Consider the following 18606-nt stretch of genomic DNA (forward strand, 5'->3'; position numbering starts at 1 on the left):
TGCTAGAAGGACATAATGTAATTAAAATGTAATTGATAAAAAGGGAAATGCATCATTAATAGAAAACAGCAAAACACATTGTGTTAGGGAGAACAGTGTCATCTGGTTTTGGATGGTTAAGCAAAGTCACTGGTGTTACTGCCAATCTACAATAGATTATACCAGTAATGTCAAGGATATGATGATTGCTTGAACTTGCTTTTATTTATAATTTTAGTTTTCCCTCCCTCCCCCTACTCTGTCCTTCACAGACAAGGAATGCTGCATACAATCACTCCCCTAGAAGTTTCCAGTTTTCAGTACATTTAGTTAAAATATGAAATTTTAGCAGTTTTGCCAAGCTAAATTGTTTTAGATCAATTCAACCTTTCATATAGTAAAGTAGCCCAGCTAAATTAAGTATGAATTTATGGACTTTATAAAATAGTAGAAGCAAAGTTTTCACGATTTGTAGAAAGTCTTTATGTAAAACACAGTTTAAGGTTTATAAAAGCAGTGGCATCTGTAAACCTGGCAAACTAAGTCAAGGTCTATCCCATGCTTCAGCTACATTTGAAAACTTCTAAAAAGACTCAGAAAAAGCCCACTCATACTGGAGAAGGAAAGCAGAAGTATCCAGCAGCCTTTTAAATTAACTGCTACTAATAAATCAAGCTCCTTTTATGCTGGATGTAATTGTAGTTCAATTATAACACCAAATTAAAGAAAGATTTTCAAGGGAAAATATACCTCTATGTTCCTATAAAGGAATGCTGATAAGGCTTTAATTTCTGAACTTCATGGCAGTTCTGACCTACAGAATTGCTGCAAACAGGCAAAGAATTCCAGGAACCAGAGTCCAGCTTTGATAAAAGAACAAGCTCTGCCATGCTCAGGCATGAAGGAAAAAACAAAAAGTGGAACAGATACAAACTGCATCCAGACCAGAGAACTGCACAAGTAAAGGGACACAAAACACTAAATGGAAACAAACTTGAAGCAAATCAGAGATCATAGTAACTCCAAGCCTAAGGAGTCAGGTGGCAGGAATACCATAACTGTGTTTAAACGAACTTTTTTTAATAAACTATCTCATTTTTGGATACACAATATTTGGTTACATTTTCAAGTGACCTCTATTGAGTATGTGTACTCACATATACACAAAAGGAGTTTCAGAGGAAGCACAAAGAATATTTTTATTAAGTACTCCAAAATGTAATGTTCTCTTGTCTGTGCTAACTTGGTTCAATTATCACAGTTGTTAAATTGAACATTCATAAGTGACTTTTATAGAATGAGGTTATACTACTCTTTTACTTTGAACTCCATTTCCTATCTGAAAATTTTCTGTCTAATTTTATCAATGCAACAGGATAAACTCACCTATAAGTCAAGGCAAGTTTAAGATAAGTTACAAGTTTGCCTCGTAAATAATTTTAAAAGAGAGCTTTTAACATTGCATGAAATACAAGACTTTTATCTAGAACAATCCAACAAACTTTGTTTAGCAAATATATTTTTCAATTAGATGATGACATCATGTCCAGGAGGTACAAATCAATCATCCCTCAGGAGCACTTCATGACTCAGGAGAGACCACAGCTTGTATCCAACAAGCCTTTGGCACCATTGGTGGAGCTGACATGAAAACCCCACTTGTATTTCTTTTAAAAAGGAGGAATCCACAACTTCAGGAAGGGCAGGAGTGCTTCCATGAGGAACTTGGAAGTAGAGACTCAAATATGTGCCTGTAGTGTGAATTTCCTTCAGTTCTGCACAGAAAATGAGAGATGGAACAATCCACCATCTGTGAGGTCTCCAGCCTCACTAGCTTTTGGAGACATAAGCCTAAGGGATGGTTGTTTTGGAACACTACTTAGTGTTTTCCCACCTAAATCATGTCAATACCACTGTTTTCAAAGAGCTTCAAGTCCTCTCCATCTAAAAGGCCTATAATTGATCACTTAGTAAACAGTTAAATATTTTTAAACTACGTGGAAAACTGATTTTAGGAACATATTTGCATGTGCTTCCATTCATAAAGGACTAATGCAATAAAATCAGAGTGAATGAAATAGAGTTGAACATTAAATTTTTCAAAATTAACATTTAATGCTAATTAATTTCAGTGGAAATCCACTCGTGTATCACCAAGCAAAATATACATATCAGAAAGATTAATTTAAGAAACATCAGAAAACAAGGAATGAAATAAAAATTATTTTATTCTCTCATTAGAAAACAGAAGCAGAAAAGCAAAAAGATTTAGAATGCAGGGGGAAAGGCAAGTAAAGACCACGTTTGACTGCAAAATCACCCTATATCATCAAATGCACCGATGCTACTCCCTTGGTACACCAACCCCTCTAGGAGTTGCTCTGAAGCTTCTTTCACCAACTATTCCAGGATACAATGATGCTGTTGATTCCTGTAATCACAAGGAACCTATAAGATAACCACTTGGTTAACACAGATAAAACCAACTAACTAAAAAATTCTTCACTGGATGTTTGCAGCTCTGGAATGAACTTCCTTTACTTCCATGCATCAACATCTTGGACAGGGGGCAAAACTCATCTAATCTTCTGACATTTTGAGAAGTTTCACAGACGGACACACAAAAATTAAACAGGAAAGGATTTTGTAATCTTTAAGATTATAATAACAAACATTTCAGAATTCTAGTGAAGGATTAGGACCCAAGGAAAGTTCAAACCAAACTGGCATCTATTTCAAAGATATCACAATTTAATCTTATTAAGATACAGCTAAGAGAGAAGGGGAAAATGAAGAAAACCTTCTGGAGGTATGATACACTGCTTTTAGAAATACTTCATCGGGGCAAGTTTCTTATGAGACTAGATAGGAGGAGGCAAGGACATGAATAGCCCAGTGAGAGGGGCCTCACCTCAAAGAAAAGACACAGTCCACAGCTTTAAATCTCCATTCAAAAATCATATACACAGAAGCACTAGAAACAGAGAAGCTTGAATTTCCCTTCCTGAGTCATTACTGAGCTCAGTTATCCCTTTTTTTTTTTTGCTGACATAATGAGTTGATCTGGCATCACCTGGCACACAGATAGCAGCAAACCACGCAGAAAGGGTAACAAACCTCCCTTTGAAAAGCTAATCTTCTTTGGACTGATGGTAGCCTAGAACAGAAAGTCTCCCAGTTCATGGGAAGACCCTCTTGCTTATTGGAGAGACACTGTTCAAAGCGGTGCCGCTTTGCAGAAACAACTTTCAGACTCCCTGGTCTAGGGAGGGAACATGGTTTGAGTCTGGTAATGGACATCACTTCCTTGGCCAAGGAATAACCAGGTGGCACTTTTTGTTTCTGTCTGCAATATCTAAGCACCTTTCAGACAGATTTTCAAAGGAAGTCAGGTTTACCTAATTGCATCTGTCCATCTACCTGCTGAGCCCTCTTTCATTAAATCCTTAACTGACTAGCAAATTTCAGCCAAAAGCTGCCAGTACTCTCAAGGAGAATTAAATTCCTACAAGTTTCATTAAGGAGAAGGGGAAAAAAAAAAGGGGGGGGCACCAGATGAGAAGACAAACTCAAATTAGAGGCCCTGCTTTGTGAATGGCTATGGTAGGACAGGAGCAGTAATCCCTTCCACGACACCAGCCGGTCTCTGGACACAGACTGACTCATCAGCACAGAGGTATATCCAACCCAGCCAACTGCTGCCTTAGGAGAGGTGCTGGGACATGCCCTGCATGTGACTTTCTTGAATAAAGCACCATCATGCCCACTATCTTTCTGCAAAACAGGCTCCAGCTGATGTGTGCTGCATGTGATCACAGAAGGGTTTTGCTTGCTGTGCATCTGCCTCCAAAAGAGCTAATTCAGTTTGAGGATCCTGCCTTGTCTCAAGCAAAAAATGCACATTAAACTGCTCAAACCTGCAAGGGGAAAGAAAGTTAAGATGATCTTCGAGGTCAGGGCTTTGAGCAGCCTGGTCTAGTGGAAGGTGTTCCCGGCCCTGGCAGGGGGTTGGAACCAGATGATCTTTAAGGTCCCTTCAAAGAGAAACCATTCTGTGATTCTGTGATCTTGAAGCACAGAGGGTACTTGAAAGCCATCCATAAAGTGCAAAGGGATTTCAAGGCACTGATGATTTTAGATGGGTTTTGAAATACTGAGAAACCTGCCTTCCCTGTAACTCCTAACTTTGGGTGTCTATATCCTTTTCAGATCTGGACTGAAGCATGTTGCTAGGCTGCCAACAACTGCCAGGCAACAAATCACAGCACACAGATTGAAGCCACACTTACAATGCAGCATATTGAGCATGTTTTATTGTTAAAAAATCAATAATGTGCTTTGCCATAATAAAATGTAAAATGTGATTATATTTTTCCCTAGGGGGTGGAAAAAATAAGAATAAAAAAACCTGTAAATCATTCTTATCGCCCTTCCAAAGTAAAACTTATACATTCATTCTTCAATCTGTTATAAAATCAAATTAATTTCCACTATTAATGAACAAAGCCACTCACGTTGCACAACATGTAATTAAGATTCCTACTACTTCTTTCTGAGCTCCTTCTATTCATTGCCCCACCAAATTATTAAAACAAAGCAGTTACTATGGTAACTAATTCATTCTCTGCATTATTATATTGTTTCTAAACATCAGCATCTAGTCCTTCTGACTTACATGCCCTAAATTCCAGTTTGAAATCCTAAACTTTTGTCTTGTTCATCAGGAAAGCTCTTTACAATCTATGCATTCATGCAGATAAGGATAGCTAGAGCACAGCTGCTTTTGTTTATTGCAAGAAGAAGTGTTACTAAATTATTTGAGTTTGATAAATTGGTGATGCCTGCATGTAAGCACAGAGCAGCACTTGGGGAACAGGGATGGGAGTTTGTGGAGCACCACACAAACAGGCAAAGATGACCATCTGCAGGTTGGCTAAACTGACAGCCACCACCAAAAATGACTGGCAGATGTTGTGGAAACTAAGCAGCACCTGCCTAAGTGGTATTTGATACCCAGGAAAACACCACATGCCTATGACTGATACAATCAAGACAGAAAGGAACAGCAGGGAATAAGAAAACAGTGATAAAATTGCCTGGGAAAAAAAAAAGTTTTCTTAGCACTTAATAAAACTATTTCTTCAAATGTGCACTCCTTGACAAAAAGAGACATTTATCGTGTATTTAATTAACACTTATAATTATTCTTGATTACCTATTAGCAGGAGCCAGAGTCTAATTGTATTTGAGTGTCATCATCTAGCACACAAGGAAACTTTCTGAAAAATAGAGGCAGGATCAAAAGAAAAAAAGAGTCTTTACTCTTCATCTTTTGCTGTCCTACTGCCATTACCTGTAATTTTTGGTGTGTTTTTTTGGTGTGTCTCCATTTAAACGACAGAATGACAGGTTTGAACATTCAGTGCACAGGACGATCCTTTGAAAAATAAACACCAGGAAAAGGGAAACATGAGTAATTTTTAACAGCTAATTTTTGCCTTTAAAAAAAAAGTCCCAAACACATCTGCTCAAAGTCACAAGCAATTTAAATTTAGTTCTCACAGGAAAGGAAGAAGGAACGTTTTTATTTAAGTATCTGAGCAGGGTCATGAATCACTGCAGGATTGTGGATCTCCAGTGGTACCAATGGGTGTGCTTTCACCTGAGGCAAATGCCAGGTACTTTCACAATTAGCAAAGCCTCCCTTTTAAAGGGATTCCAAGAGTATTACAACAGCCTGCTGCTATTTATATCCCAGTAGCTCTGAAATTCTCCAACAGACTGTTTTCTGTCACAGAAAAAGAAAAGGCACAGAGGCAGCTTTTGTTTTCTAACCTGCTACCTGACTTTGGAAGAACTACCAGATGAAACACAGGTTTCTTAACTCCAAATGACCTGTTCATCAGATCACAATGACTTTTCTAAGGAGGAGAGACATCTCTGCAAGATACTCTTCCCCTGGCAAAGCCTGCATGCAATTCCTCCTGTTTAAGGAGAGGCACCCTTCAGGTTCAGTACTGACCTCGTGGAACAAGGACACAAGGATGGAGCAGCAGATGCCTCCAGCACTGGAAGACTGTCTCCACTTTTATTTTCTTGTTTCCACTTGCATAATCACACTCCTGACTGCACTAAGGCAGGAAACAAAATAAAATCCTTTTTTGCATCTCAGACTGCACTTCCCTGAGGATGGGAACTGCCTCTGTGAAAGCTGAACACAACTGCTTTAATTAGATGACTACTTAAATTTTTCAGTATGTTTACCTAGACACTTAATCTTTGCTCAACTCAGTTTTTTCAGAGCACAGTGTAAAGCTACATATAAATCAAGGCCTTCCAGTGCATCTTCCCTGACCTCAGGCAGAAATAAGTACATATTACCAAGTACTTCTAAAGCTTTTAAAAGTTTTACCAGGCACTCATCTGCACTGTATAAAAGGTAAATATGAAGTCTGAAAATATTTTTTAAATTCTCTGAAGACTATTCAGGAATCAGATGATGAGATGTAGTTACATACTGAATTTTGACTCAAATATCTATGATACTACAAATACAATTATTACAACCCTTTAAAACTAGTGTCATGCTATATTATTTTCTGTATTTAAAACTGTCTTTGACACCAACATTAAAGGAAACTCTTCTGACTTCATTCTAGTGTCAAGATGTGGTGTTGTGGATATATCACAGCTGAACATAGCTGCTGTCATAAGCAAGCAGTGTATTTTATTTCAATATACCAATCACAATGTAGCAATACAGATAAAATATATAATGCTGGACTGCACAAAAGCACAGTTTTTCTTTAAAACATTCATAATGAATCAGTGACTTGAATGTTTCAACAAAATCTAAAAATCTCACTGAGATTCCTTTCTCCATATGGTTTCTTTTTTTTCTCAGTTTTCTTGTTGAAGTAATGCTTTTCATTAGCAGCTACTGTTTAGCATCATTTAGGGCAAAATGGGCTTTTAAGCTAATTCTTTTTTCATACAGCTTGCATTGTTGCTAGTAATATGTCTGGAACATTGTAGTAGCTGAAGTGCATGCAAATCCAAAAGCTGTTTAGGTAGCACACCCTGAAGACTCAGATTACAAAAGCAGGTGACTGCAGCAAGCCCAAAAGAAAGCCAAAACCACCTTGCACTGTAAATACTGATATTAAGGTCAAAACCAGAAACGAAACATAGCCTGTGCATAAGCATTTCAACTATAATTCTAATGAGATAAAGAATGGTTTTTCATTAGAGTAAACATACCCCAAATATGCAGATAATTTTCCTTAGTATTTGGGAAGTGGTAAATGATCTCATTATGTGACGATTCATGGTAGCACCATTTTAATTTTATTATTTCAAAGTCAATTTATCTTAGTCCTTTGAATAGCCTTCCTGTTCTTTGAAGGCAACTTTTACCTAATTCTCTATATTACAAAATACTCAAAAATATTTTCAAAGTTTTTACAAGCAAAACACAGACTGTGTTGAATTGTTAAACAACACTTGTATGAAACACGCAGAAGTGTTTATTTTTATGTTAAAACACTTGTATCTGAAAGTAACTTGTTTTTTTCATAGAATATTCTGCTTAGGTTATCCATAGAAAACTCTGCTTGCTTAAACACTTTCATTTGTTACAGTTGAAAGATTTGATAGCTGTTCCTGCAGAAAGATTTTGGTAGCTTTTACTACCTGATTCCTAATTTAATTTATACTGGATTTCTAGGGAGAAAAGGAATTTTCTCCAGTTCAAACCCTTATGTATTTGCTGAAGGCACTTAAGGTTAGAAAATTACATTTTTGCAAAGGTTAATTGGTACTTTATAAAGGAGCGACTTTGACTTAGGAAACAAATGATAAAATATTAGGAATCTTTTAGCTCCCTCTGCTGCCCTAATCCTTCACTAAGCTGCCTTCTAAAGCCTGTCAAAGACACCAAGCAACTAGGCAGCCCATTAATCCCTTTTTTTAAGAAACACTTGGCATATTTAGTGTGCCTAGTACTCAGATCAGTCAGCATAAAGAAAACTCATCTGCACATTGTATTATTTCCTTATTTTCTCTGGTATCTGTAGCAAGTGAGACAACAAAGAACATTTTCATATTTGGGTGTCAGTTAAGAAAATTGATTATCTTCTTCTCCAAAGAACTTAACATCTGCAATTCTCACGTCAGAAAGAGCTAAGGGCACTCACTGCCTGCAAACATTTATTCCTCCTTCCTTTTATTTATGATCAACTCACACAGTACATACCAACTTTAGTAAAAAGCCTTTTTCACATTCAGGGAGAACCCAGACCTTGCCAAAGTAGGCCACCTCCCCTATTAATATGCAGAAAACTTAACTGCCTAATTTCACAACTGCAAGAGGTCAAATCACAGTTTACACCAGCCAGATAGGATCCATCAGTGGTCATGAAAAAACACTTGGTATTTGTCAATCTGGTACTTTCCACTTTTTAAGAAGCCAAGCTATTACATGCACAAGCAAAAGCAGAAAAAAAAATCAGGAAAGAGATTGCATTTTTTTAAACTAAGTCACCCTGTATTTCGAGATTTCTTTATCAATTTGGAAAGACAACTAAATTCAATTCATACCTGCTTTTTTTTCTCTGCATTCCTCCTGGAACCATCACCATACCAGATCAACTCTGAGGTGGATTCATCTTACTGAATCTCATACAATATAGCACAACAAGTAAAAAAAAAGAAGCTCTAAAAACATGGATGTTTTCTTACAGGGAAAGAAAGCCTAGGCCATGTCCTTGAAAAGAAACTACTCGTTTATCGTGCACTTTTACTGTCCTTCAAACTGTCACACTTGGGTATTTGCCAGTAATCAAACATTCCCAAAGAAAGGCTGCCCTTCATAAAAGCAAAGATGAGAGATTTTATCTGAAATTTCAGAAATTCATCCCATTAATATGCACTTTATTTTCCAATTCATGATTCAATTCCTGGCCAACCCTTCTTTCCTTAGGTAACAAAGTGGCACTGTTAAAATAGCTAAAAAACATTTCAACTTTTCTTCTGGGCACTTTTAAAAAGGATGAGGCAACACATGTATAAAGAATAACCTGCAGATGAATACTAGTGCTGCATAAAAAGGAAAAAGAAAAGACTTTGAATGAGTGTTTGAGAATTCTCAGGTGTGCTAAGATGCTTTTTGCCTCCTTAAAAGCAGAATTAGAAAAAAAAATTTAAAAAGAACATCTGTCTGGGGGCAGATAGGGTCTTCACAGACTTGTACTTGCACATGCTGCAGTCTTTGCTGTGTAAATATCACATGAGGTGCTCTGGGAAGACATTTCTGGTTTCAAGCAATTATCAAACTGGAAAAGTCACTCTCAGTTTTGCAGTTTCATTTCCAGTATTGTGCTGTAGTTTAATCCCTGTTACCTGTGTAAACAAGCAAGATGGAATGAGAGAGGAGCCACCCCTTTCCTCCTCCCAGTTCCACCAGTGTCCCCAAGCTCCCCCCTGCAAAGAGTTCCCTAAAGCTTGGAAAGCAGTGGCTGCCTGAGCACTGTGTATTACACAAAATGATGTATTTGGAGAAAACTCACTGTGCTCATCAAGCCCCTTCACAGACAATTCAGACAATGCAAAATTTTCCCCACATGCAGCCACCTCCTGTTCCCTCCTGCTTCATCTACTGGTGCCCAGCAAATGCAACAGAGGTCAGACATTCCAAGGTAACTTCCAAGGAAGGGTCAGTGAAACATACACACATTTAATTAAGGATTTCTAGAATATAAGCAAATACACAGCATTGTTTACAGTTTGCTACAATATAAAGCACAATAATACCTTAATTAGAGATAACAACTTTTCAAAATGCCAAAAACATTTTGAATTTTTCAAATTACCCACAAAATGAACACATTTTATTTTTGCACTGTGACACTTCCAACTGTTCTGCCAAATGTATACTGCTATAATTATGCTTTGCAATCACCAGCATCACCGGAGAGGGGGACAAAGAACAATATAATCAGTAACTAATTAAGCTTTCACATGCCTTGATACCATTTATCTTCAAGGGAAGAATCCTAAATGTTATTTTACAAATTGTGAAGTGAGATTAATATTAGCATCTCAGAGTGCCCCAAATCATGTCCTTATGCCTAAGTAAAATTCACAGCTACTGGAGGAAGTTAGAAACCAGAATTTAACACCTGGCTTTTTCAAGGGATGATCTTCAACAGCAATTGAAATGTGCACGAAAATATAATTGCAAACAGCTTTGGGATTAAAAGCAAATATTCAATTTGATATTTAAGAAGTCACTGAAGGGAATCACAGGTACCTCAGAGACAAAATCATTTACTCAGCTACATTAAGAGAGGACTAATTGCTCCCAAAGTAATAGAAACAGGGGTTTTTTTTTGCATTGAGTATCAACTGAAATTTATCAGTACTACTCCCATACTATCGTTAGCTCACAAGGTAATAGGAAATCCAGTGCTGCCTGTTCAATTTGCTTATTTTGCATGATTAGTTACTAAAAGCAAGTGTGCAAATTGCCTAAAGGCACGGGGAAGCAGATCAACTCAAACAACATAGTACCTGCACAGTTATCCAACTTGCCAGAGCATTTCTGGTAACCCACGAACCCCACAGGAAAAGCTGTGTGCAACCCTGTGTCATGTTCCCAACGTGAGCATTTCAGTTTGGGGATCTGGTCCACACCATTAACTTTTCAAAACCTGAACTTCAACTTGTTATATCCCCTCCTCCAAGAGGGATACAGACAGTGATGAAACGCTATATGGCACCACCAGAATGGCACTAGTGTTTCTTTATGGATAAAATAATATATTAATGTCTGCCCATCACATATTATGTTCAACCATTTATAAAAAAAATACATATTTAGTAGGAGTTAGCAAATTATTGCAGCCTGTTTCTAAGTGAATTTGCAATAAAAATAAAATGCACCTGAAAAATAATTCTCTTCTGAGGGAAAGTTCAAGAGAAGAAAGCTATGTACAGACTGATGCAAAAAATAGCTGATAGAGAAGATAAACCACCTATAAAAGCTCATTACATTTCCTGAGCTTTGTAAAACATTATGCATATTTCCAAAATATAAAACACTTAGGTTGTTATCAAAGGCACATACATTAGAGAGCTATTCTGAATATTTAATTTTTAAATCTGAACAGGACCATATGTATAAAAAAGCCATTCTATAACAAACCAGCCCCCTAGTTTTTATCCCACTTGACACAATTGCAGGGATAGCAATTTAAAATCATCAACCAGAGAGATGTGCTTACAAGCCTCAAAGAACATTTGGGCACACAGACACTCCAGAGCAGCACACAGCTCAAACACTTTAAAGAGCCAAATTGGGTTCCCATAACCATAAAATTCCAAGCATGTTTCCTTATCCATTGTTTCACCCCTTCTCCTCCTGACCATCTTCTGCCTTGTCTTCCCACTCTGTTTTTCCAACCTGGCTATTTGTCTAGCACATGGTAAATGGGATTAGGAAGCAGAGGTGGCTAAAACAACTTTTTTCCCTACATTATTTTTCAACTGGATCAATTCCCTGCACTGCATGGCCGCACAGATTTCACTGTAGGATGCAGTGAATTGTGCAGAGCTGGGAAAAACAAGCCAGACAAAAGGCACTGATTAAACAGCATCACTAGATGTGAGCACGAGGCCTGGGGGAAGCCACTGCTATTTCAGTCACAGTGGCTGCTGGTCTGTCACCTCTGTCCCTGGCAACATTCCTTCCCACATCATCACAGACTTTCTTGCCCTCTTAAGTTGTTCTGCTGCTCAGTGTGAGCCCATAAGAAGGCTGAAATTGCAGCGAGCGGGTTGAGCTGATCTGACTGCTGGTTGCCACCAAAAGGGATAGGTTTCTCATTCCTCTTCACAATTTGCTGATTCATCTGACTAACACAGGCCAAAATCAACCAACCAAAAAGAGTTAATATTCTCCATTTTTTATTGAAGAGTCAGATACAGAGACTTTAGGATGAGGACCCGAGACTGGGAGCAGAGAAGATGACCATGCATTGCATCAGCACACTCCTCGATCATTTCTAGCTGATGCAACTGTAGAGCTGCCCAGAAAGTGGGGCAGCTTTCACGATTTCCCTGTCCTCAGCAGTCAGTTCCCCATTTCTCTGAGCAGGGATTAGTCTCCAGTGAGCAGATTCAACTGGCCACTTGGCCAACCAGTCTAGGTGGGACCTGGCAACCATGGTTGGGCTTGGTCAGTTTTAGAAGAGACTAACAAGGAGATTAATCACCCAAACCCAATGTGGAACTGCACCCTTTGATACCTGGATAAAATGTCTCTTTCTCTGGCCACGTTGGGCTAAACAGTCCCAGCAACCCCCATTGACATTTTCCAACTGCCCCTTCCATGCAACTGCTTTGTCAGCAGAACAGTGATCCGGACTGAGGAATTTACCTAAATGGAAAATATATCAACAAAAAAGGGTGTTTTCAGTATGAGACATCTCCTCAGTGTAGCTCATTATACGGTCACACTCATATTGGCACAAAGGAAGGGGGAAAGACAAGGACAGAAATCATCTGCTCCCACGACGTGGTTGCCACGAAAGAGTCTGAAGGCCAATGTGTGGAGGAGCAAATGTTTCACCTGCAGTTCACTGCTTCAGCATCAGACAGGATACAGAGACCATGTGCCCACAAGTCTGTACACTGACACCCAGAGTGTCAAAATGAAATTAACTCTTTTCTTGCATTTTAAAGAGGATCTAAGATCTCATTATAAAAATTTAGTCCAAATCATTCATGAATATTCTTACAAATAGTACACCTTATCCCTCGACCTGCTTTCACACCAGCTCTAAAAGCACATTTGCAGAGAATACCAGGAATATAAAATTTGTCATTTGTGACTTAAAGTAAAATGACATACCCAAACGATTATCTTCCTTTAACTAGAATTCAGGCTATTTTTATTAATATTCATTAAATTTGGGGGCCTTCTGCAATATTTTTTGTGTTTTGCTTTCACTTGATTTTTTTACTTCCTTTCAAGGATCAGATAGAGGCTCTTAAATCAATCTACATGGAGCAAGCCTGTAGATAAAGACCCTTGAGAGTACTATGTGGTCACCTTAGTCTTTTAAGATTGTTATTTTATAGAAAACCACAATCTGTCACAATGTCTGAGCAGAATGTTGTAAAATGCTAAGATGAAAGCAAACTCAACTGTAGAATAGTTCACACTCTACTTGCTTTTATTTGCCTAGATCTGTTTTCAGCATTTGTGCACAGTCAGTATCATCTCAACAGGAACTGCAACTCAATTAAAAATGCACTGAATGACCGAAAGAAAAGAGTTCCAGTCTTCAGAAACATCAGTAATCCACAAAATTAACACAGTTAACATTAGAAATTGAAATGCCCAACCTTCAAATATGCGATCCAGACGTTGCCGCTTCACTTTGTGTTTGTCCATTAGAGATGTAAGAGTGGAAGCTCAAAGAACGTCCCCACACAGCTTGGTGACGGTCTCCTCACACCAGCCACCAGTCAGAAATGCTCAGTCTTTTATAAACTTATTTTCACCTGTGAACAGAAAGATAAAATTACTAAACTTTAAAACACACCTTTTTTTTTTTACCTCTTTCCAGAAAGATGATCTACACGTATTCTAAAGAACTAAAAAAAAAAAAAAATCCCATAAAGTTCTTAAATCATATTAGGTAATGTGGTATTTCACAACAAACTGCTTTTTAAGCACAGAGAGATGCAAAGCACAGGGCACAGCTCAGACAAGTCGGTGTCGAAATGCTCCGAGACAGCTGCTGTTTTCTGCCTTTTGACTGTCAAATACTTTCTTGCCCTTCCACTGAACAACCCCCCAGCCAACACAGGTATCCTGGATGGGCACAGGCACATGGTTCCCATAAAATGACAGAAATGTGTTCACCTGAAAGGAAGCTGGAAAGCCACAATTTTGCATCGCAAAGCTCGCAGGGAGAGAAAACGCTCTTTTCGTTCTTAACTTTTAAGCCCTCGATGATGAAGGAAACCAGAGTTTCAACTTGGGAGTTGAAGGAAACAGGTCAAGGGGCACAGACACGAGGAAATGCATCATGGAGACAACACAGAATGCCAACATCTATATCAACCAAATGGCATTTAAAGCAGGTTTATGCATGACTAGGCAAGCTCTTTGGCAGCAAATACAGCTAAGCACTTTTCAGATCCCCTGTAGCTGGGCAAGACAGCGTGAGGGTATTGCAACAAGCAGTCTGCATTTCAAGCCAAACCACTGAGAAGCAGGAAGGGGGGGATGGGGTGAGAGGGAGGAAAAAAATCCCTCAGTGACAGCCCAATCACAGCATTAGAATATAAAATGCACATGAGCAAGTGGACGGCAAAAAACAATCCAGATCCTCTAAAAAGCATAGTCAGAGCACCACTTTTATCCACCTTTAAATGTTTCAGCAGCCTTTGAGAAACAAACTCAGACCACACTGTATTACAAGCACAGTGCACACTAAACTGAGCCAAATAATCCACCTCCCTGTTCCTTTTTATTCCTGCTCAACAGCTTTCAACATCAGTGGATAGGATTAAATGGCCTTACAAGTGACTGAACCTAGAAATCTGCTTGTTACTTTCTAGAGGCTCAGCTCTACTAAAACCAAACACAGGCACACTTCAACATATGATCAAGATTCATGCACTCTGAGTGAAATGATAAAAATATTTTGAATAGCAAGAACTGCACATTTGCATTAAAATAAGTATCTTTATCAGAGTTACCTGGTTTGGTGCATTTGGACTTCTAACAGAGGTTTTTTCTTTGTGGGCTTGGGTTTTTTTCTCATTTAAAATGGAGTTAATGTGCAACATTCACCATGCTTTTAACACTCATTTAGCCTCATCCTCCTCTTCGCTTTCCCCCCACACCTCTGTTTCTTTATCCTCAAATTCAAGATTCTTCTGATGTTTTGCATAATGTCTGACTACAGCTGAATATAACATCCCATCATCTAGAGAGTTGATGAAGAATGTAGAAACCCGTTTTTTTACTCTTTAAAAAACAAAAAGAATACTGTCATTTTTGAAATTCTCTTACATTTCCCAACATTTATATTCTTCTAAAATACAACATTCTTCAATATTCAGTGTGGCTCTGTTACAAGACTGCATAAGCACTACATCAAATCTAACACTGCTTTTAAAACCTTAAAAGCCAACAATATAACCACCAGTCATTGCTGAAGCAACACCCTAAACTTGTGCAGAGGATCAGTCCTAAAATAGTCTTTAATTTATTTGCTTATCACTCCAATAACCACATAGAAAGATCTAAGGGATAAAACCCAAACCAGAACATAATGAACATTTTAAACACTAGTCTTGGTTTAAATTTTTATAGCTTATTTAATTTCCCATCTTGTAGAAACATATATGCCTGCTGGCCTCCTTGTGCTGTTTTGTTTATTCATTCAGCAAAAGATTTTTCCACTGTAGTCACTCTGCATGCAAAGCTGGATGACAGCTGTAAAAAACAGACCATCTGTAACTATTGACCTACCACTGAATGTGTCACCAGATGTTTTCTATCTGTCTACAGTAGCTTCAAAGCATACCATATAAATCAAGTAGGTTTTTTTCTTTTAAACATTGTTTAAAAAATATTTTATTGATAGTAAGTTGTCATAAGTTTAAAAAAAATTTGAGCAAAAAATTAAATTAACATGTTAACACCATTCTAAGTTGAACCCTCATATGGTTTTATTGTACATCAAGTTCCAACACAAAGAGCAGATGATGATATGGGAAGCATTTCCCAGCAAAACAAAAGCCTTATAATTATGGAAGCGTTAGTTACTGCAATTACCAAACCACAACATGAATAATTGTATTTGAGAAATTCACTAAAAATACAAGCACACTGCCTAATGAATTAAAAACCTGAACACCAAATACCAAAGAGTATTTAACATCAGACTTCTGTAGTTCAATATTTTAGGATAAAGTGAGAATCCAAGTGATTTACGAATATAAATGCCAGGTAGTAGCCGAGATACCACCAATGCACAGAACCCTTCCAAGCAGCAGACATTTTAGATTAAAATATACTCAGTTGAAAACAATATTAGAGTTTTTTCTTTCAGTTAAGCAGACGATTGCAGTGTATTTTTAAAGGGAAGATGCCTCTGGGCATTGCAGTCTGGAGCATTTTGCTCTTTCTTAAGAAAGGAAGAGCTTTACTCTTTCTGAGACTTCAAGATAAAAGGAAGAGGGATTCTCCAACATGTTTCTAGGAGCGTGAGCAAAACCTACAGGCTAAAACAGAAGTGATACAAATAAGTCAACTTTGATTTCAGTTTTCAAAACAGATAACACTGGTAATGAGTATAGGATAAACATTAGCTGTGACTGAGAAGATCTGAAGGAAGGTCCATTCAAAACCCATGATCTTGGGTGATCAGAGGATGAAAAGGAAGCAAATTAAGAAATTTTTCCCCTTTTTTTTTTTCTTAAGAAGAGCAAGCCAGTAGGCTAATCATACACACAGAGTACCTACGTGGGTTGAGACAAATTCCACATTATCAGGGAAGAACCCCTCTCAAACCCTGAAGGTTGCAGTGTGCAGTGCAGGACCATTTCCTCTGCATCAGTCTCATGGGAGAATTCTGCATGGACCAGATTGTGTTTCCACTGGACCTGAACAAGTGGGGAAAGCCTAACTGAAAAACTGGAGTGGGTCATTCATCGCCCCAGATTAGTTACCCCACTCACAAAAATAGAGAGTAAACACATCTGAGCAGACTTTCACCTACAGAGCCAGGAACTGCAAAAGATGGATTTCTACCTTTGCCTCACTGCCAGTTGCAGGCAGAGATTTGTAGACCATCCCAAATCAGATGATAAAGCTTAAGAAATGCAAAACAGAAATGAAATTCACTGGCAGATCATTAATGTATTGAGAGTAAGGTCAGGAAGATTTGTGTTACCCTTGGGAATCTCAACCTTCACTTAATTTAGCCATTCTAGTACATGCTCCTTGGTCCAAAACTATATTGAGTTATTGAAATATTTTTCTTTCTATTAACAATATCAAAAAGTATAATATAAGGCTATTATGAGTTTATATTCAAAATTGCAGTGCCATCAGTTTTGATGATCAAAAATTAGATCATTTTCCAAGATGACCCACACTAATGCTTTGCTCCTCCTTCCTTCCCACCCAAACCATTAACATCTCTATTTTCCATGACACCTCAGAAACCTTGAAATGGCCACTCTGCACAGCCCTGGAAGCAACAAGTAAATACAATCAAAGTGTTGATTCTCATGTTATAAATATTTTAATTATCCCAAAGAATTATACATTTTGAAGTAACTGTTCGTTTCAGTTAGTAAACAGACCATCCAGTTCCAACCCTCCTGCCATGGGGCCATGGGTAGGGACACCTTCCCCCAAACCAGGTTGCTCAAATCCCCATCCAACCTGGCCTTGAACACTTCCAGTAATAAAGTCTCCACAACTTCTCTAGGCAACTGTTCCAGTGCCTCATCACCCTCATTATAAAAATGTCTTTTTAATATCCAAGTCAATGATACCTAAGATTTCCTGGTTAAACAGTCACAGTCATCAGAGCTATCAGAGCTATTCTGTGTGATAATCTGTGCTCCCCAGCTTGTGCAGCTAAAAGCAGAGCACCAGAGTACGAATTTAAGCCATACACTCTGAAATTCTGAACTCTATTTTAGGGACTCTGCTCTTCCCAAAGCATGAAGTAGCAAGCTTTTCTGCAAACCTAACTCCCTGTACAACCCACAAATGAGAATTACTCACTCTATAACAATTACTGATGTTCCTTAAAAGTTAAGTTTCAAGTTTCAGGTTTTCTCCTTGTTTGGTTAAAGGACAGGCTACGACTTATGCCAAAGAAGGCTTTCTTGCAGTCAAAGTCTTTACTAAATGGAAATTTATCTAAATTTCAGAATATTTCTCTAGTACAAAACAAAGTACCTTGTTCTTGGCAAAAGAGAGGATATCATCATGCTGATGAACAGCATGAAGTAAAACTATGTAAAAATTCTAAGAGAGATTTGTTTTATCTGAACATTAACTTAAAGATGTATTTACATAGTAAAGAGGCGAACTTTGTGAGGCTATGGCAAGAGATGAGCTCTAACTTAAAAAAGGAAAAATAGAGCTGATGACATAAGAGAGAAATGCTCTACTTGAAAAAGCTCTACAATTTCTGGTTGAACCTTTCTAATGTCAATAGCAGCAGTATTGGGTCTGTATAACACAAATCTTGGATCAGAGGAATGATGTTTCATAATGGAAGTTAAGTGATGCTTATGTCTCAAAGTTATACAATGGGTTACACCTAAACATAGAATAGAACTGAAAGATTAACATCTGAACTAATTTTTTTTCCTTTCTAGATTCCATTTCTAAAAGTATTATTACATGGTACTTATCAATAAAAGTTTGAAAAATGTCCAATTAAAGATATGGAGGAACCTCAAATAGAAGGATGGGTAAAAGAGGACAAATACTTTTGTTTGGGTGTTTCTTCAAAATGAAGCAAAAATTAGATTGTTACAACAACACTGGAATATCCTATTCTGAAGTTCTGGAGGACACTT

The 18606-nt window shown here is 37.8% G+C and overlaps 1 protein-coding gene across 4 annotated transcripts in view; it reads right to left on the reverse strand.

Annotated features, from left to right (window-relative positions):
- The window catches only part of CTBP1 (C-terminal binding protein 1), a 237551-nt gene that overhangs the window by 167918 nt on the left and 51027 nt on the right, over nt 1-18606 (reverse strand). For all 4 annotated transcript variants that reach the window (XM_018088050.2, XM_018087885.2, XM_018087995.1 and 1 more), the window contains exon 2: nt 13387-13545. In XM_018088050.2, the coding sequence (XP_017943539.1) occupies nt 13387-13435 (49 nt within the window). In that variant the 5' untranslated portion in view covers nt 13436-13545. The remainder of the gene's footprint in view (nt 1-13386; nt 13546-18606) is intronic.

This window comes from Manacus vitellinus, unplaced genomic scaffold, assembly GCF_001715985.3.
Source record: "Manacus vitellinus isolate BGI_N305 unplaced genomic scaffold, ASM171598v3 scaffold_0_pilon, whole genome shotgun sequence".
NCBI classification, from domain to species: domain Eukaryota; kingdom Metazoa; phylum Chordata; class Aves; order Passeriformes; family Pipridae; genus Manacus; species Manacus vitellinus.